The sequence below is a fragment of the Notamacropus eugenii genome, chromosome 2 (assembly GCF_028372415.1).
Source record: "Notamacropus eugenii isolate mMacEug1 chromosome 2, mMacEug1.pri_v2, whole genome shotgun sequence".
NCBI classification, from domain to species: domain Eukaryota; kingdom Metazoa; phylum Chordata; class Mammalia; order Diprotodontia; family Macropodidae; genus Notamacropus; species Notamacropus eugenii.
This window is the reverse complement of record NC_092873.1, coordinates 353,851,809-353,869,783: the sequence shown is the minus strand read 5'-3', so window position 1 is coordinate 353,869,783 and position 17,975 is coordinate 353,851,809. Positions and strand designations below refer to the sequence as shown.

Below are 17,975 nucleotides of genomic sequence, written 5' to 3'. Positions count from 1 at the left end.
TGAACTGTCCACCTCCTCAGGTGGTCTGGATACTGAAGTCTCTCAGAGGTTGGGCAATCCATTGCAGTTGGCATGAGGGTAAGCATCAGAGCACAGGTGATGGCCCCTGGCATTTGGGGACTACTGAGCTGGTGTTTCTTCTGTGACTGGGCCCTGGGTGGTCCCCGAGACTCTAGATCTCTGCCCCTCCTGACTTCCCAAGACAAACTAGGAGCTGTGCCCACTCGGACACCTCCAGAAGGGGCAGAGGCAGCTTTAGCTTTCCTTTACTCTGGGGATGCCCAGAAACTGGCTGGAACCAACTGCAGCAGGCGCTATGAGGCACAAGGAGCCGGGGGCAGCCTGGGACTCCCCCAAATCCTGCAGGGAGCTGCAGGTACCTTGACACAGGCAGCAAATTTCCTTAACATGTTGCTCCAGGCCAATGACATCCGAGAGTCCAGCGTGGAAGAGGATATAGAATGGTACCAAGCATTGGTACGAAGTGTGGCTGAGGGTGACCCAAAGGCATACCGGGCATCATTGACTTTCAATCCTGCCCCTGGTGCGACCTTGCCTCAGCTGGTACTTCGAGCCACCAGGACAGGGGAGGAGACTCTCTTGCAGGATTTATCCATGGCCAGAGTCCAGGATGCAAAACCAGCTAGTGTTGGGGTCACAATGGGTCTAAGAAAGCGAGTACTAAGCAACGACCTGGGCAGCCTAAACAGCCCCAAATGGCCACGGGGTGATGGGTACGTAGGAGACACAAGTCACGTTCGTCTCTCACCCCCCTTTCTGGAATGTCAAGGGGGTCAGCTCCGACCTGGATGGCTAGTTGAGCTTTCAACCACCTTCTATGGGCTCAAGCCCGATCTCAGTCCTGAGGTCAGGTGAGTATGTTTTCACTTGTTCATTTGTGTATAAATAACATGCATATATGTATATGCACATGCATGCTATTTCTATAAGTAAAATGTATACATATATGTAAAGTATATATGCACATATAGGTGTGCGTAATGGTGTGTACATGGATATACTTTGGAAATCTATGTGGGTGTAGATATAGGACTAGAGGACACATTTTTGTCTCTGTGTAACTTGTCTACCTACTCATGCTGGCCTATGTATTTGCATAGCAATCCACAAATATTTATGTGCATATGTATTCATGCTTGGATTTGTACACCAACATAGCTATGTTTGCACAGGTTTGGTTGCAGGCATGTACAGGTATGTGCAGTTGTCCATATGTTTATGTGTATATAAGTGTGTATATACAGATGTGTGTCCACTTGTCTTTAGTGTAAGATGTGTGCAATCAGGTGAGCACTTTTGTATTGTAGGGAAGATGAGAGGAAAGGAGGAAAATGATGACAGCCCTAACTTCCAAGCCACATGGGGAGTTAGGGCAGAAGTTGTCTCTTGACCACTAACAACTCTGAGAGAGGACCTTCCTAAGGCCAATCAAGTTCTAGGAGGCCCATTCTTTCTGGAAGCTGCCTCAGCTTCCAAATCCTTTTGGTTCCCAATGTTATTGCACAGATCAGATCTGCTCTACCTTTACCAATGGAGCACTTGATACCCCTTAAAAACTGACCCACCCCATCCTTCTCCAGCTCTGTCACAACCCCTAAGTAGGTTCAACAAATCAAGCAGAGAGCCTGAAACATCTAAGCACTCAAACAGCAGCTGGATAAGCAAGGCAAAGATTTCATGGTCACAGCCTTGCATAGGGCAGGGAGATTGTTTCAGGTGTTCATTTCCTTTCTGGTTGTTAGCTCTCCCACTTCCCCCCCTCCCCCAAGCAGGATGCCTCTCCACCTAATAGGCACCCGACTCCTTTATGCCAAGCCCTCTCCTATTTGTCCACAGCAAAGAGCTGGGGTGTGAACAGCTCAGCAGGACCTGGGGGTGCTCTAATTCATGCTCACTTCTTTGTGACAATTCGTGACTTGGGGAGTGGTGGAAGGTAATATGGTGTGTGTGTGTGTGTGTGTGTGTGTGTGTGTGTGTGTTTGAATAAATGTGTAAATACTTTCTTGACAGAATTCCAGTTCTCCAGACTGAGCCCCTCCCATTGGTGGTGCCCAATTCCACCAGACTTAGATTCCTCCTTTTCCCTAGACATGGCCTGGGAAAAGGAGCTTACAGCTCATTTCTATCTGTCACAGTCAAAATTCTCCTTCCATCTCCAAACTCATCAGAGACCTTAGAGAGCCATCAAAGCAGCAGAAAAGCTGAGGGAGGGGTAGGGTTAGGGGGTATAGAGCTTTATTGGGGAGAGTTATGTCCCTGCTAGGGAAAGGACTCTCTCTCAGAAGCATGGCCAGGAGGAAGGTGTCCCATTCCACACCCTTTCTGCTTCAGGGGGTTGGTGCAGATGGATGTGGATCTTCAGAGTGTGGATATTGATCAATGTGCCACTGGCCCTGGCTGGTTTTCCAATACACACCAGTGTGACCTCAATAGCACCCAGGTATGGACAGATTGGGGTTGGGGTGGATGGATATGTGTGTGTATGGGGGGGGGGGAACTCCTTATCCCAGGATTTCAGTTCATGTCCCATTTCCTTTTCCCATCACCTACACCACCAGAAGCAGCAGAAACAAGCTGAAATCTCTGCTCCCACGGTTTGAACTGAGACCATAGTGATGGGACCAGAGTGTCCAGTGGGGAACGGGGGAGAGGATTTCAAGGGAGCCCATTTGTGCTCTGTCCCCACATATTTCCCCTAAAGCTGCCCATGTGTTTGATGCATACTCTCTCTCTCTCTCTCCATGCTTCAGGGTCTGTTCCTTACCAGGGACACTCCTGGTGGCTGGGGGACAAAAAACAGACTATAGAGAGAGATGCAGAGAAAAGGATAAAAGAACAGATTGGCAACTACAGACATCAATACTGAGGCATTATGAGTAATGGAGTGGAGCTGAGAAGAGGTGATGATTGATGATCACCACTGCAGCTCCAGAGAGGAAGTCCAGGAATTCCAAAGATCTACCTCATATTTATTCTGAATAAACATGATATAGAGGAAGAGTATTGATTCCAAGAAGGGGTGGATTGTCTTCATATCCTTTGCAATCAGAACAGTGCCCAGAACAGAGTTGGTACTTAATAAATGCTTGTTGATTAATTGATTTTGAGTCAGGAGACCTGGGCTCAAATCCCAGCTTTGCCATTTTCTGTCTTTGTGACTCTCAAACCAATTGTTTAACCTCTTTGGGCCTCAGTTTCCTCATCTATAAAATGTAGGGTTCAGATTAAGTTCTCTCCCGGTTCAAAATCTATGATCCGTGATTCTAGGAAATCTCACATCTGCCTTGGACAGAAGTCAACTCAAGGTCTTCATTCCAATGGAGATGTCTCTACAATGCAATAGAGATAAGGGTGTGTACTCACATACAGTGTGTCCTCCCAAGAGTGAGTGCCCCAAAATACATACACACTTTATTTTCTGGAAAAGCAAAGACATTACAGAGTTCTGTGCTAACTAGAGTGGGTATACATTTGGTGGGGATGCTTGGAATTACCTTTCCTTTACAAAGATGATCTGACTCACCTGTAGGGTGTGTGATTCAAGTGGTTTCTTCAAGAAAGGGGATGGACTGATTCTGAATCATCCATATTTGGGGGACATCTGTAGTCTCCAATGTGTGAGACGACTGGATAACTCTCCTTAGCAATAGATAACAGCCAAATTCTATGGAAAGCAAGTGGCTAAGACAAGGACACAGTTTTTACTATGATCTCGATTTCTTTACCCAATGAGTCAATGAGAATACAATTTCTTCCCTTTCTTTTCTCTTTTTCTCTCCTATCATTTATTTCTCTTTTGGGATAATGTCAGAAGTTGGGCAAAGACTCTCCCAGTTCTATCCTGCTGCATTATTTCACCAACTTCAATTTAAAAGATACCTATTATATGCAATGTACTCTCAAGTGGTTTCCAATCTAATGGAGGGAAAGACACAAATAATGACAATACAGAATATGCAAGTGAAAAATAGAAGTCAAGACAGAATGAGAATATTGATATGAAAAAGACTGTTTTCTTTTGGGGAAATCAGGGGGGCTTTCATTAAGGAGATTGACAGAACCGATCCTTGAGGAAAAGAAGTGATTTCAAGGCAAGGGAAAAGGTACATTCCAGACAAGGTCATTATGAACAAGATCATAGAAAACATAGAGGTAAGATGAGAAGGCGAAATGGTGAGCAGTTCTGTTTGACTACGACAGAAACAAGGAGAGTAATGTAAGCTACAACTGGAAAAGTGATTTGGAGTCAACTCCCCATATGGATGTCTGTAAGGGATCTAAGAATCAAAATGCTCCTGATTTTTCTATTTCTTCTGGTCCCCCAGGTTCACAAGCTCAGGACTCTTCTTCCTCCTGTACTCTAGTTACCTGCCCAAATCTTATAGATGCTGCTTCCACTATAGCTCTCAAATTTGTCCCCTTTTCTGGACTCACATGAGCATACACACCCTCCTATCCCATGGAAGGTCCCCATTACCTTTCATCTGGGTTATCATAATAATTTTCTAATTTTTCCTTTCTGCTTTTTAGTCTTCCTGTCTCTAATCCATCTCCTACACAACTGCCAAAATAATCTTCCTAAAGTGTAGTTCTGAGTGCTTCACTCCCCTTCTCAAAAATCTTCAGTGGCTTGCCCTTTTGCCTCTAGGATAAAATAGAAACTTTTCAACCTGGTATTTAAAGCCCCTTAAAAAATTGCTTCCAGTATACCTTTCCTGCCTTACTTCATATTACTTTCACACATGTACATCATAACATGCAAATGAATAATAAATGCAGGATAATGTAATAACATATACTAATAATAAGTGCAAGAAGAGGGTATTAACCAATTCTGGCAATCAAAAAAGTCTTCCCCTTAAGAAGTGGCAAATGGGCTCACTCTAGAAGGAAGCTGAAAATTCTAAGAGCTGGAGGTAAGGAGGGAAGACATTGCAGCCATGGAGGAACAGGCTGTACAAAGATACAGTGGTAGGACGATGCTAGATTAATAATCATTAGCTAACATGATAGTAGCTAACAGTGCCTTAAAGTTCACAAAGCACTTAACACGTATTTTTTTATTTGATCTTCATAATAGTCTTGGGAGGTAGGTGCTAGTATTACTCCATACGTTACAGAGGAGGAAACTGAGGCACAGAGAGGATAAGTAACTTGACTAGGGTCAGATGGCTAATAAGACTCTTCAGCAGGATCTGAACTCAGGCTTTCCTGATTCCATGTTCAAGGTTCTATTTACTATGATACACTATTATTATCATCATCTTTATATTATTATAATAATAAAATCTATGCTTAAGAAAAATTGTCCTACTAAACTGTTCTCTGAACTTGCATTCTCCTATTGTAATGCCATACACAAGCTGTTTCATCATATCTAGAATATACTCCATTCTCCGTCTACCTCCTAGAAGACTTAGCTTCCTTCAAGGCTCATTTGCCAGTTGCCATGGGAAGCCTTTCCCAATCCCCTGGTTGTCAGTGTTTACTTCCTCTTCACATGGCCTCATATTTATTATCTGATTACATGTTTTATCCCCTAGCAGAAAATTCTAAATGCCTTCTATGCAGCTGGGTGAGAACATTTCCTCATTCAAGGACTCCTAATTCCTGTCCAGCCTCCCAAAGCTACCCTTTCAATTCCTCCATTTAAATTCAATTTAATAATAAATTGAATTTAAATTAAAAAAAAAAATTCCAGTACCTTGCACATAGTAGGCCCTTCACAAGCATTTACTGAATTGAATTGAATTAGAAGGGGATAAACTGGTGAAAGGAAGCAGGCAGATTATTTCTGTTGCTTAGAAAAAACAAAATGATGAGTCTGAATTAGGGCAGAGTGAGGAGAGAGATGATAGTGTGATAATAGAATACAGAGGACTTGGCAACAGAATGATTATAGGAGATAAGAAAGAGGGAAGAGTCAAAGATGAGCAAGGGTTAGAGAGAGGGACAGGTAAGCATTTTGAGAAAGGAGAAGTCAACATTTATTCCTTGACTTTTGTAAGGTGGAAAATGAAAGTAAAACTCTAGACAGAGGTTGGAGATGAAGATTTAGATTTGGGGATAACTTTGATCATCTATCAGACTTGATCTTAGTCCTTCCTTATCTTGGACAGACTGAGGAATGGAGGCAAAATAAAAGTCTGGCCTTGACCTCTCACTCTCCTGGCATCACTTCTGATGGGGTGTGCAGTCTTTCACTGAAGCCATATGGCTCCAGAAAGGGGAAGTTATTTACCCCTGCGGGTCCCAGGGAGTGGGAAGTGGAGGAGAGTACCCTAGGTCCCTGCCTAGGGCACTAGAGTGCCAAGGGGGTTGGATTTGGGGGGAAAGAACAAAAGGGACCCACTGAAATGAGAGAGAGGCTTCCTTTATAAGGAAGACAAATGACTGCCCCTGATTCCTAATCTTCAGGTCACAGGCAGGGACAGAAGATATACAGGGGAGGAAAGGGGAAATATGACTGGGGAAGAAAGGATTCCCTACACAGCAGTTGGATCTTGATGGTACTCCTCTGTGTGTGTGTGTGGTGGTGGTGGTGGTGGTGGTGGTGGTGAGGCAGTGGAAGGGAGAAGGGGAGTTATCTAGAGAAAAAAAGACTCCACCAGGAAATTTCCACTTCCCATACCAATGCAGAGTTTTACTCTCTTTGCAGTGTGTTCCCCTGAAGAGTCATGGCTTCATCCTTGGCCTCTACCTCTGCCGCTGCCGACCAGGCTTCTATGGACCAAATCTCCTCATGGGTAGGTACCTCAGATCTTGCCAATAGTGTCTTTTTTTCCCAGGTTGGAGCCACCTAATCTCAACCATGCTTGGAACACTTTCCCTCCTCAGTTTTGCCTACTGACGACCATTCTGACTTCCAAAAAGTCCCAACTAAACTCCTCCACTTCTCCCCCTGCTTTTTTTCATTGGAAGCTTCAATTCTAGTACTTCCTTCTGTTAACTATTTCTTATTTATCCTGCCTATGACTTTCTTTGTATAGATTTGTTTTCATGTTGTCTCCCATGTTGGACTTAAGCTCTTTGAGGGTAGGGATTGTCTTTTACCTCTTTTTGTATACCTGGAGTTTGGCTGGTGTAGGCATTTAATAAATGTTTATTGACTGAGAAAGCACTGTGGGGGAGAAAGGAGTAGAAGCTGGGATCACATCCTGGGTGAAGGAAAAAGGGGAAGAGCCTGAAGTTCCTGTGGGAACCAAAGGAGGGGTTGGGAAAGGGCAAAAAGGCCGGATAAGAAAACGTGTGTATCTTTGGAGGTCAAATCACATACGGATCAGCAGGGATCTAGGGCACTCTCCTCCACTTCTGTTGTCTAAAATAGCTCCATGGAAATTTTTATAACAATTTTATTAAATTAAAAAATTAAATTAAAAAAATTCCAGTGCCTTGCACATAGTAGGCCCTTTACAAACATTTACTGAATTGAATTGACCACTGCCTGCCGAAAGGAAGGGGAAATAGGGTGGCCCCATGATAGTGGGTAGGGGGAGGTGCCCCTGAAGGTGGGGGACTCATGCCCAGCACCTCTCCTTCACATTCTTGGAGCCTTTCTTACAGGGGAAGGTGAGAGCAATGCAGAGCCCATGGGGCAGTACAGGGCTCTCCGAGGCAGTTCCAGCCAATTGCTTCGATGCCATCCATGCCCAGAAGGCTGTGCCAACTGTGTGGATGCCACGCCGTGCTTGGTGGAGGAGACACAGGTGCTCAGAGCAGCTGTGTTGGTTTGCCAAGCCTGCTGCATGTTGGCCGTCTTTCTCAGCATGCTGATTTCCTACCACTGCCGCAGGAGCAAGGCAAGCCTGAGTTCTTCCTTATCAAAATCCCCTTTTCCAACATCATACTCCCAACAAGCCACATTTTCTCTGGGTCTCCCTAGCAGTGAGTCATGCTGTTTGAATAAGCCCATGTCCAGATGAGATCAGTGTTGTCCAATCTGGGAAGAGTAGGGAGTTAGAGGCCAAGCTATCAGTGCTGTGACTTGGTGGGACTGGGTCTAGAGGTGGAAAAAATGGAATTATGGGGAGAGGACTGCTGATGACAATAAGGATGGACCAGAAGTGTGACTGGGAAGTAAGAGGGTAGGGAAGGGAAGAGTACAAGCATTAAGCACCTATTACATGTCAAGTGCTTTACAAATATTTCATTCACAACTCTGTGAAGTAGATGTGATTATTATCCCTATTTTATACAGTCAAGGAAACTGAGGCAGGCATCAGTTAAGTCACACAGCCCAGGGTCACACAGCTAGAAGTGTCTGGGGCAGGATTTAAAATCAGGTCTCCTTAACTTTAGGCCAGTGCTCAAACTGCTCATCACCTCACTGGAGTTAATGACAGGAGCAGAGCCATGGGTGTAGGCTGAGGATATTTTGGTGGGAGGATACTACTGAATGAAGTAAAAGTGAGAGCCCCAATCCATCCTTACCCAGTGCCATGCCTGCTCACAGAAACTTTCTTCTTTTCTGGGGCTTGCAGACGATCCGAGCATCTGGGGTCATATTACTGGAGACCATCCTCTTCGGATCTCTGTTGCTCTACTTCCCTGTGAGTTTATGGTCAGGGCCTGGGTACTCTAGCCCCCTAGGTTCTTCCCTCACTTCTCCCTGACTGCTTAGGTATTCATGTCCCTTCCCTTTTCCTACAGTCTTTACCACCTCCTTAGGATTCTGCTTCTCCCTGTGTTCCTTGTTCTAAACAATCTCCCCATCTCCAGGCAGCTAAAAACGATCATGGGGGGGATTCCTTTAGACTATCGCAAACTGTGAAGGGATGGAACTGCCAACAGTGGGACAAAGAGAAAAAAACCCTCAAACTAGAGGTTAACAATAGCTGTCACTGATCCTGACTCTCCACCCTGTCTGCCTCAGGTCTTTATCCTCTACTTTAAGCCAAGCATATTCCGATGCATAGTTCTTCGGTGGGTGCGCCTACTTGGCTTCGTCACTGTCTATGGAACCATCACTCTTAAGCTATACAGGTAGTGCCAGAGGGCAAAGACCACCCCAGCTCCAGCTCCAGCTCCCCCAACCTAGTCTTCCGGTGCCTATACTCATCAGAAAGCACAACCCCAGGTCCCAACTCATTTCTTGCACTTCTCATTTGTTGAGCATTTTCTCATATGTTGACCCCAGGACTATCATCCTGTTTTACTGACTCCATCACTACGCTTTATCACTACATAATCCACCCCTTGGTCCTCAAGCCCCTCCCCATTACCCTATAATCTACCCCTCTGCCCTCAGACCTCTCCCATCACTGTTAACTCTACCTCCTCCTTCCCCTACAGAGTACTCCAACTGTTCCTGTCCAGAACAGCCCAGCGGGGGCCTCACCTGAGCAGTAGCCGGCTGCTGAGGCGTCTTGGGCTTCTTTTACTCCTGGTTCTGTGTTTCCTGGCAGCCTGGACCGTGGGCACTCTGGAAAGGGGGCCCCAGCATGCACCCCTGGTTATTCGTGGTCACACATCTGCTGGCCGTCACTTTTATCTCTGCCACTATGATCGCTGGGACTATATCATGGTTGTGGGTGAGATGCTCTCTTCCTGTTCCCAGCATGAACCCCTCTCCAAATCCTTCAACCTCCCCTTCTTCCCTCAGTGTCAGTCTCATCTCAGCCTTTTTCCTCCTTAATGTCCCCCATCTTATCCTCCTCAGTGTTGCTCCCCTCCCCATTTCCCCCTCCCACCATACACACACCTCTGTAGAAGGGGACTAGATACTTTGATCACAGTTGTTGACAAATGTGTCCCAGCCTCTGACTCTTTTTCCCTCCAAGCTGAGATGCTCCTCCTCTGTTGGGGCAGTTTCCTCTGTTATGCCACTCGGGCAGTGCCCTCTGCCTTTCATGAGCCACGCTACATGGGTATCGCTCTACACAATGAGCTTCTGGTCTCTGCTGCCTTCCATGCAGCCAGGTGAGAATACTTCCTCAATTCTATTTGAGGTGAGGAGATACGTAAAATAATGATGATCAACACAAGAACATACAATTAAGTACTGTATCAAATAGCACAAACTAAATGTAATTCAAAGGGAAAGTCAAATTAGGAGGGCTGGGTCATTTATTCCAGTCTTCTGGAATAGTCTAGAAGGCTTCATAGACATGGAACTTAAGTTAAGTCTTGAAGGAAAGTTTCTAGTAAGATATGCAAAATATGGGGCACTCCCATGCCCAATATGTTGCTTCCCAGCTTTCAGAGTTGGAGGACAAGAAAACAATGCAACACTGGGGGTGGGTTGGGAGGGGAGGGGAGGGGAGATATAGAGTCTGTTTATCTCTATAGCTCCAAGTTCTCACTCCATTCACAGGTTTATCTTGGTCCCCTCCTTACATCCAGACTGGACCCTACTTCTCTTCTTTATCCACACCCATGGTACAGTCACAACGACTCTGGCTCTGCTCTTTGTCCCTAAGGTATTGTGCCAGCTGGCTTACCTCCCTCCTCGCATTCTCTTATTTTTTCTCCCTGGGGGATTTGAGAGAATGAAGTCACCCCAACCTCAGAGTTGATATATTTGTCCTGTTGAAGCCACTAGGCTCCCACCCACCTTCTGGCCCCTGCCCCATCCTAGTACAGGGTAAAGATAAAATAAGGAAGGTGGTATAAAGACAAGGAGCATCTGATGGAAGGGGAAAACAATCCCTACCCCTATGTCCTTCTAATACTTGGGGGAAAAAAGTTATGAAGTCTTGAAGACCCTTGGGTCAAGTGTGATGGTGATATTTCAGGTAGGATCTGAAAAAACAAGGCTGTTCCTAATGGAGAGACTGCTCTTAAGAAGGTCCCAACTCAAGCCTATAGCTTGATTCTTCCTAGAGTCATCTGAAGATCAAAGGAAAATGGGGCAAAGGGAACATAGGGGAGGAGGGAAGACACTAGAACAGGGAAGGAAAGCTTCTTCTCTCTATTCTATCAACTATAGTTCCTGACCCCAGGGGTCCCTCCCCGGGAGGAGATTGCAGCTGAGGTCTATGAGGATGAGCTGGACCTGCAAAGATCAGGCTCCTGCCTCAACAGCAGCATTGCTTCTGGCTGGAGTGAATGCAGCCTTGACCCTGGAGACATTCGGGTGTGTACAGCTCTCCTTATCTCCCTTTGATGTTAGCTATTCAGAACTGGCATAGTAAGCAACTGAGTCACCCAGGTTCCCTTTCCCTGTTGCTCTACACTCAAATACCTTATCCCTCCAAGCGCTTCCTACTCTCCTGATTTCTTCTCAATGCAAAGTCATTAGTGGCTAGGCTTCACCCCAACGCCCCCAGCAAAAGTACCAACCACGTATGCCTCACATTGAAGTTAAGTCTGGCTGCTGGATGATTCCTCCATCACTCCCTCCTATATCCAACAGCCAAGTTCTTCTCAAGATCTCACTTCTTATCCTTTCTATTGCTATACTAGTTCGTTTAAACCAGTTCTTTGCTCAAAGAACACAGGTCATTGTTATTGAAGTTAGGGTGTCATTAAAATGGGGACCATTTGATAGCAATATAAGAGTCCATTAAATCTTGTTCGAAGTATTTTCACATCTATTATGCCATTCTCACAATAACTCAGGTAATTCCCTAAGGCTAAAGGCTACCAATCTGCAATGAAATTAATTACCCTGACTCCTAACCTACCCAAGAAGGTAGTTATTATTCTTTTTGAAGAGGGAGGAATTGAGATCTAGGAGTAAAGTGCCTGAGGCCACAGTCATCGCCACTAAACCTGGGGCTAGGACTCATCTTTCCAGACTCCTGGGTCAAGAGCTCCTTCTGCTATGTTACAAGCTCGGTGAATGATGATTGTATGAGCTGAGTTCAAACTGGGATGGACCTTCTGTCAAACAGCTATCAGAAGTTAGTGGCGGTTAGCCAGGGAAGGCTTTATAGAAGAAATTTCAAGCAAAAATTGGAAGAAATTTGGCTTAGTGGAGGGAGGATTTTGCCATTTAAGCGCTTATATGAAGGCAGGTGCTGAATGGAGTTCTGATTTAGAGAGAGGAGAAAAGGGACAGGGTACACCTGTGTGTTGTATTTCATCTTTAACTAAATTATCCTACCTGCTTATACAGGATGAATTAAAGAAGCTCTATGCCCAGCTGGAGGTTCATAAAACCAAGAAGATGGCAGTAAACAACCCACACCTGCCCAAGAAGAAAGGCAGCTCCCGCCGGGGATTGGGCCGCTCTTTTATGAGGTGCCTGGCTGAGTTCCCTGAGGCTGTGGCCCGTCGGGACTCTAGCTCCCTGGGTCGGGGTAGCTTTCCTCGTTCTTCTCGGCGGCGTCTCCTCAGTTCTGGGGTTCAGACACCTGAGAGACCATCACCAACTTTGCGCAAATCTCATAGCACCTATGACCATCGAAGGGAGCAGGACCCACCACTCCTTGATTCTCTTCTCCGGAGGAAGCTGGCAAAGAAGGCTTCAAGGGGAGGAAGCCGGGACTCCATGGAAGTGCCTTCTCTGCTTGGCTTCAGGTCAGCCAGTGCCCACAACCTGGCAGTGGGAGAGAGGCTTCCCCGGGCACAGCCTCCCTCTCTGCAGAAATCACTCAGTGTAGTAGCTGGCTCTAGGGAGAAGGCACTGCTCTTGGCCAGCCAAGCCTACCTGGAAGAGAGCTATAGGCTGGCACTCGAGCGGGAGGAAAGACGAAAAGCAAGGGCAGGGAGCCCAGCGAGAAGGCCATCAGCCAGGCGACTAGAGCGGACTCGAGGAGATTCCTTGTCACCTCCTCCATCACCTGCCAAGAGCAGCAGTGTTGATAGTTCCCATGCCTCTGGGAAGCTTCATGAGACAGGGGGAAGGTGGCCACCACCTTCGCCTATTAGGCATCAGATCTCCACGCCCATCCTGGCTTTAGGTGGGGCATGCTTAGGAGATTCACAGACACTATCCCCCACATCAACTTTGGCTCCAGCTCCTGCCCTACCCCCAATGCCAGCCCCAGCTCGAGACCCCACCTTACTGACCTATATTTGTCCCTGGGAAAATGCAGAACTACCAGTCAGGGCAGAAAATACAACCCAGGAGCCTGCTCCTGGGACAGATAGAGGGGAGAATCGTCTCCCAGCCCGAGCCCGGCTGTTTAGAGCCCTTTCTGTGGCAGTGGCAGTGGAGAAGCAAGAGGTTACAGAAGGTGACGGGGCTGGAATAGAGCATCCAGAGGGAGATGTTAATGAGACTGATGATGAAAGACATAGGATCTTTCCCAAATCCCAAAGCCTCAAGACTCCCATTCAACAGGGTTCCATGCGGAGCCTAGGACTAGCCATCAAGGCTCTAACTAAGTCCCGGAGCAGCTACAAGGAGAAAGAAAATGGCAGTCTTGAAAGGGTAGGGAAGAATAAGGCTTTTGAAGAGGGTACTGGGTCAGCCAATAGAACTGCAAGAGCAGGCCGGCCCAAACCTGTGAGCAAACAAGCAGCTTTGGCCCCTTGTGATGATGAGGAATTGATCCAGAACCAGCAGAACACTCACACCAGTAGAATGCTGGCTGGCTGTTCCCAGGAGGGGAGCAAGGAACAAGAGGGCAAGCCTAGGGGGTCTTCCCATGGGTCTGAGAAAGCAAAGTGGAAGGAGGTTGCCACTCTAAGGCAGACTAGACAGGATCCTTTCAGCAAGAGCAGAGATGGTGAGACAATTGAGATAACCCCTGGGAGAGAAAGAGAACTAAGAGGAAGATATGAGAATCCAGTTAAAACTTGTCCTCAGCTGCCTAACGGCACAGATAGCAGGACAGCTGAAATATGTCCATGGGAGGCCCCTGAGCTAGAAACTGATAAACCAGACAGCCTAAAGGCAGAGGCCTCACCCTGGCACATGAGTAAAGGAACTTTTGGACAAGATCAAGAACGGAGGTCCCAAGAGGAAAAGAGAACTCCTGAAAAGTCAGGACCCAAAGGAATGATGGTCACTGATCAGAAAAAGCCTGAGCAGCAGCTGCAGGACCGAGAGGCAGTCTGTCCTTGGGAAAGCACAGACCTAGGAGGCCCTGCAACCCAACCAGGTACTCAACACAATAGCCGCCTCACAGACAGCCACCAGGTACTGGGCAGCATAGGAAGAAGAGCAGCAGAGGTATGTCCATGGGAAGTGACTGAGGTGGAAGGTCATGAACAAGATAGTACCAAGGCAGAGATTTGTCCCTGGGAGGTGAGTAATGGAACAAAACATGAAGAAAACTTGCCCCAGGAGATGTATAGGCACTCACTGGAAGAAAAACAGATCTTTAGGAAAGCAATGCTTCGGAAAGATGAAAAGAAACTGGGTGAATGGGAATCTCTCTGTCCATGGGAGAGTACAGATTTTAGGGGTCCCTCAGCCAGCCCAACTCAGACTCCAGTGACTTCAGAGTTCTCAGAGAGTGTGGGAAACAAGGTAGCTGAAGTATGTCCATGGGAAATGGAAGAGGATTTGTCTAGCAGAAAAGCTGAGATCTGTCCCTGGGAGATGAATAAAACGGTTGAAAAAGGGACACCAGGCCAGGAAGCAGGTGAATTGGTACAAGAAAAGGAACGAGTCTCTGGAAAAGAGAGCTATGGAGAGGCTGGACATTCTGTCTGGAAAGAAGCTGAGAAACAACAAAGGGAGGCAGCCTGTCCTTGGGAAGGCAAAGCCCCAGAGGCCCTTCCTCCACAATCAGAACTTGCTAAAGTGCCTGGCTTTATGGGGAATAGGACAGCAGATATATGTCCATGGGAAGCCCTTGAACCAAGTATAAGTAAGACAGGGTCTACCAAAGAGAACACCTATCCCTTGGAGATGAGGGAAGGTGAAGCAGAGAAAAGGGCAGAGGAACAGAATAAAGGGGAATGCCTAGAGAACAAGGGGGAATCCAAAGAATCAACTACTATAGCTTCAAAAAAGTTAGATGAGCTGACTGAAACACAGGAAGTAGTCTGCCCCTGGGAGATAGCTTCTCTCAAGACAGATGCTCAGAAAACAGGCCAAGCTACAGTCAGGTCCCAGGTATCAGGGAGTACAGGGAGCAGAGCAGCTGAGGTCTGTCCATGGGAAGTGCAGACTACGTCTACTGACACTGTAGATATGACCTGGAAGCCAAAAGATGTAGGAGGAGAGAAAATTGATTTGGAAATTGAGGTAGCTAAGGATTCCCATGGGGATACAGAAGAAGGGTTAAGAAAATCAGGACTCAAAGAAACAGCTGTTCCTGCTCAGGAAAAGACAGAGAGGCTAATCCCGGAGAGAGAGGCCACTTGTCCCCGGGAGAACTCAGATGGAGGGGACTCCTCCTTACAAATAGGCAGTCAAGTCACTGGTCAACTCAAAGCTGGTTTCCAGGTATTAAGTGCTTCAGGGAGCAGAACAGCTGATGTGTGTCCATGGGAAGTGGAGGCAGCTTTATCCAGTGCAAAGGCAGAGATCTGTCCCTGGGAGGTAAAAGAAGAGGCAACTCAGAAAAGGGAACTAGGAAAGGAAACAGATGGGGAATCCAAGGATAGAGGGAAAACTACAGAAAAGGGCAGCTCTGGAGAGTTGGGAGGTAAAACATCCAAACAAGTAGCAAAACAGGAATCTGTTTGTCCTTGGGATGATAGCATGCACTCAGTTCAGGCCCCAGTGACCTGTCAGTCATCTGACAGCAAAGTAGCTGAGGTATGTCCCTGGGAAGTGGAAGAGGATGCTTCCAACAAGAAAGCAGAGATCTGTCCCTGGGAAGTGAGTGACAAAACAACAGAGAAAGGGAGACTGGGACAGGAAATAGATGAAGAATACCTGAAGAAAGATCATGCAATGCTTGAGAAAGAGGGAATATTTGCAGAGACTCAACATCACCCTTCTAGAGAAGGAATCACACTCAGTGCAGCAAGGGAATCCATCTGTCCATGGGAGGATTCGGATTCAGAGGGTCTGTCCATCCAAGCAGACACTCAGGGCACTGTGAGCTCCCAAAACCTTGGTGGTGTTGGGAGTAGGGTGATTCAGGTGCATCCATGGGAAGCCACTGAGCCACAAGTTGATGTACCAGGATGCAATGTGGCAGAAATCTGTTCTTGGGAAGTGAGTAAAGAACCAACTGAGAAAGTGACAGAGAGGCAGGATCATGGCAGAGAATCTCAAGAGGAAAAAAGAAAACCCTCTAAAAAATCAGACACCCAAGCTGTGACTGTCACTACACATAAAAAGCAAGGGAAGCTAATCCGCCAGCAAGAGACAGTCTATCTGTGGGAGAGCACAGACCTGGGGGATGATCCTCATGACACTGCTGAACCCAAAGTTGGTTCTCAGGTATATGAAGGTATAGAGGGCAAGATGAGTCCAAGCAAAGTAGAGGATCCTCAACCCATTGGGAAAACAGAGATCTGTCCCTGGGAGAAAAGCAAAGGGGCAGAAGGTACAGATGTAGAGTTTCAAGGACTGAAGGGAAAAATATGTAGAAAAGGGAGCTCCAGAGAGACTGGAGAACACATTTCAGAAACAGAGAAACTTAGCCAAGAAGTCTGCCCTTGGGAGAGGACAGACCCAGGGGGTGATTTCCTACAGCCAGAGAAAACCAAAGTCCCTTGCCAGGGCAGTATGGGGAGCATAACAGCAGAGGTACGCCCTTGGGAAGGCATGGAACTAGGAGGAAATAAACAGGAGGGTGTCCTGGCAGAAATCTATCCCAGGGAAGGGACAGGAGCCCTGCCTATGAATCCTGCCCCTCAGGCTTCAGAAGAAACTGAAGCAGAAATCCCCCTATCAGTCCAAGAGAAGCAATCTAGCCTTTCAGTTCCCAGACCTCTTCTTCCAGAAAGCAAAATTTCTATCCCTGAGGTCACTGTCAGTTCTTTTGAAAGTGAACCCCAAAATGTTCCAGAGGAAAAGCCTGAGGCTGCCCCAATCTCAAAGACCAGTATCCAAGAGGTTAAAGGTCAGCCATCTAGCCTTTCAGTTCCCAGACCTCTGGGCTTTTTTCCAGAAAGCAAAGTTTCTGTTCCCAAGGTTACTGTTAGTTCTTTCGAAGGTGATAGCGGATCCCAAAATGTTCTAGAGGGAAAGCCAGAGGCTGGCCCAACCTCAGAAACCAGTATCCAAGAAGTCAAAGATCAACAGCTTTTCTCCTCATCAGAGGGCCAAGGTACAGTTTCTCCTGAGGGTCAAATTAGTGACTCCACCTCACCAACTGTCTCTCCCTAGGATCAGGCTTCCTCAAATTGGCCAAGTGGGTTACATGAAGTACAAAGATTTTTTTTTTTTTTTAAGAATAAGTGTCCTGAAGTGGGAAATGATTGTCAAAAGACAGAAGGTATCAATAAGTTTTTTAAAAAGAATAAACACCCTATTCAAACCCTGGGCTCTCTGTTCCTAGAGTTGTGAGTTGGTATCTTCCCCCTCTAAATGGGTCAGAAGCAAACTGATTTTATTTATTCATTTTGGGGAGGAAGCAATTGGAGTTAAGTGACTTGCCTACAGTCACACAGCTACTAAATATCTGAGGCTGGACTTGAACTCAGGTCCTCCTTACTTTGGGGCTCTACCCACTGTGCCATCTGATTGCCTCAAAGAAATTGACTTTAAAGGAATTACTATAAGCCAGACCTGAATTCTCCAGTGGTTTTGATTCTCCAGCTATATAAACCACTCCTTTTCCACCTCAATTTTAGTCTCCCACTTACCCCTTCCTACCAAAAGGACTCTGGACCTCTGGAGAATCCTCCAAGTCAACTAGACTATGCTGTACCTTCTGCGTTTGTCATCAGTCTTAGAGTTTTGATTCCTCATTTAAGTCAGTGATGTGATCTGGGAAGGAGTCGACAGTTCCTGCCCTACCTATTTTCAATAGGGCTCCCAGGTCTGCTGAAGTATACAAATGGCATAATTCAAATGTCTGTATGAATACATGCACACAAAAACCAAATCATACCAAGAATTTGTAACCCTTAGGTCAGCCACATCTGCCCTAGAATTTCTGCCCTATTACACTGACAGAGCTGTCCCATAGCCAGGACAGAAACATGGTCTCTAC

General features: G+C 46.5%; 1 protein-coding gene across 1 annotated transcript; it reads left to right on the top strand.

Annotated features, from left to right (window-relative positions):
• Window positions 1-17,297, top strand: GPR179 (G protein-coupled receptor 179). The gene is made up of 11 exons (XM_072646219.1): window positions 1-872; window positions 2,353-2,461; window positions 6,680-6,767; window positions 7,585-7,820; window positions 8,502-8,570; window positions 8,894-9,003; window positions 9,313-9,551; window positions 9,801-9,939; window positions 10,334-10,439; window positions 10,949-11,095; window positions 12,080-17,297. The coding sequence occupies exons 1-11, from the start codon at window positions 73-75 to the stop codon at window positions 17,144-17,146; spliced, it is 7,110 nt and encodes a 2,369-aa protein (XP_072502320.1). The 5' UTR covers window positions 1-72; the 3' UTR covers window positions 17,147-17,297.
• The last annotated feature ends 678 nt before the right edge of the window (window positions 17,298-17,975 follow it).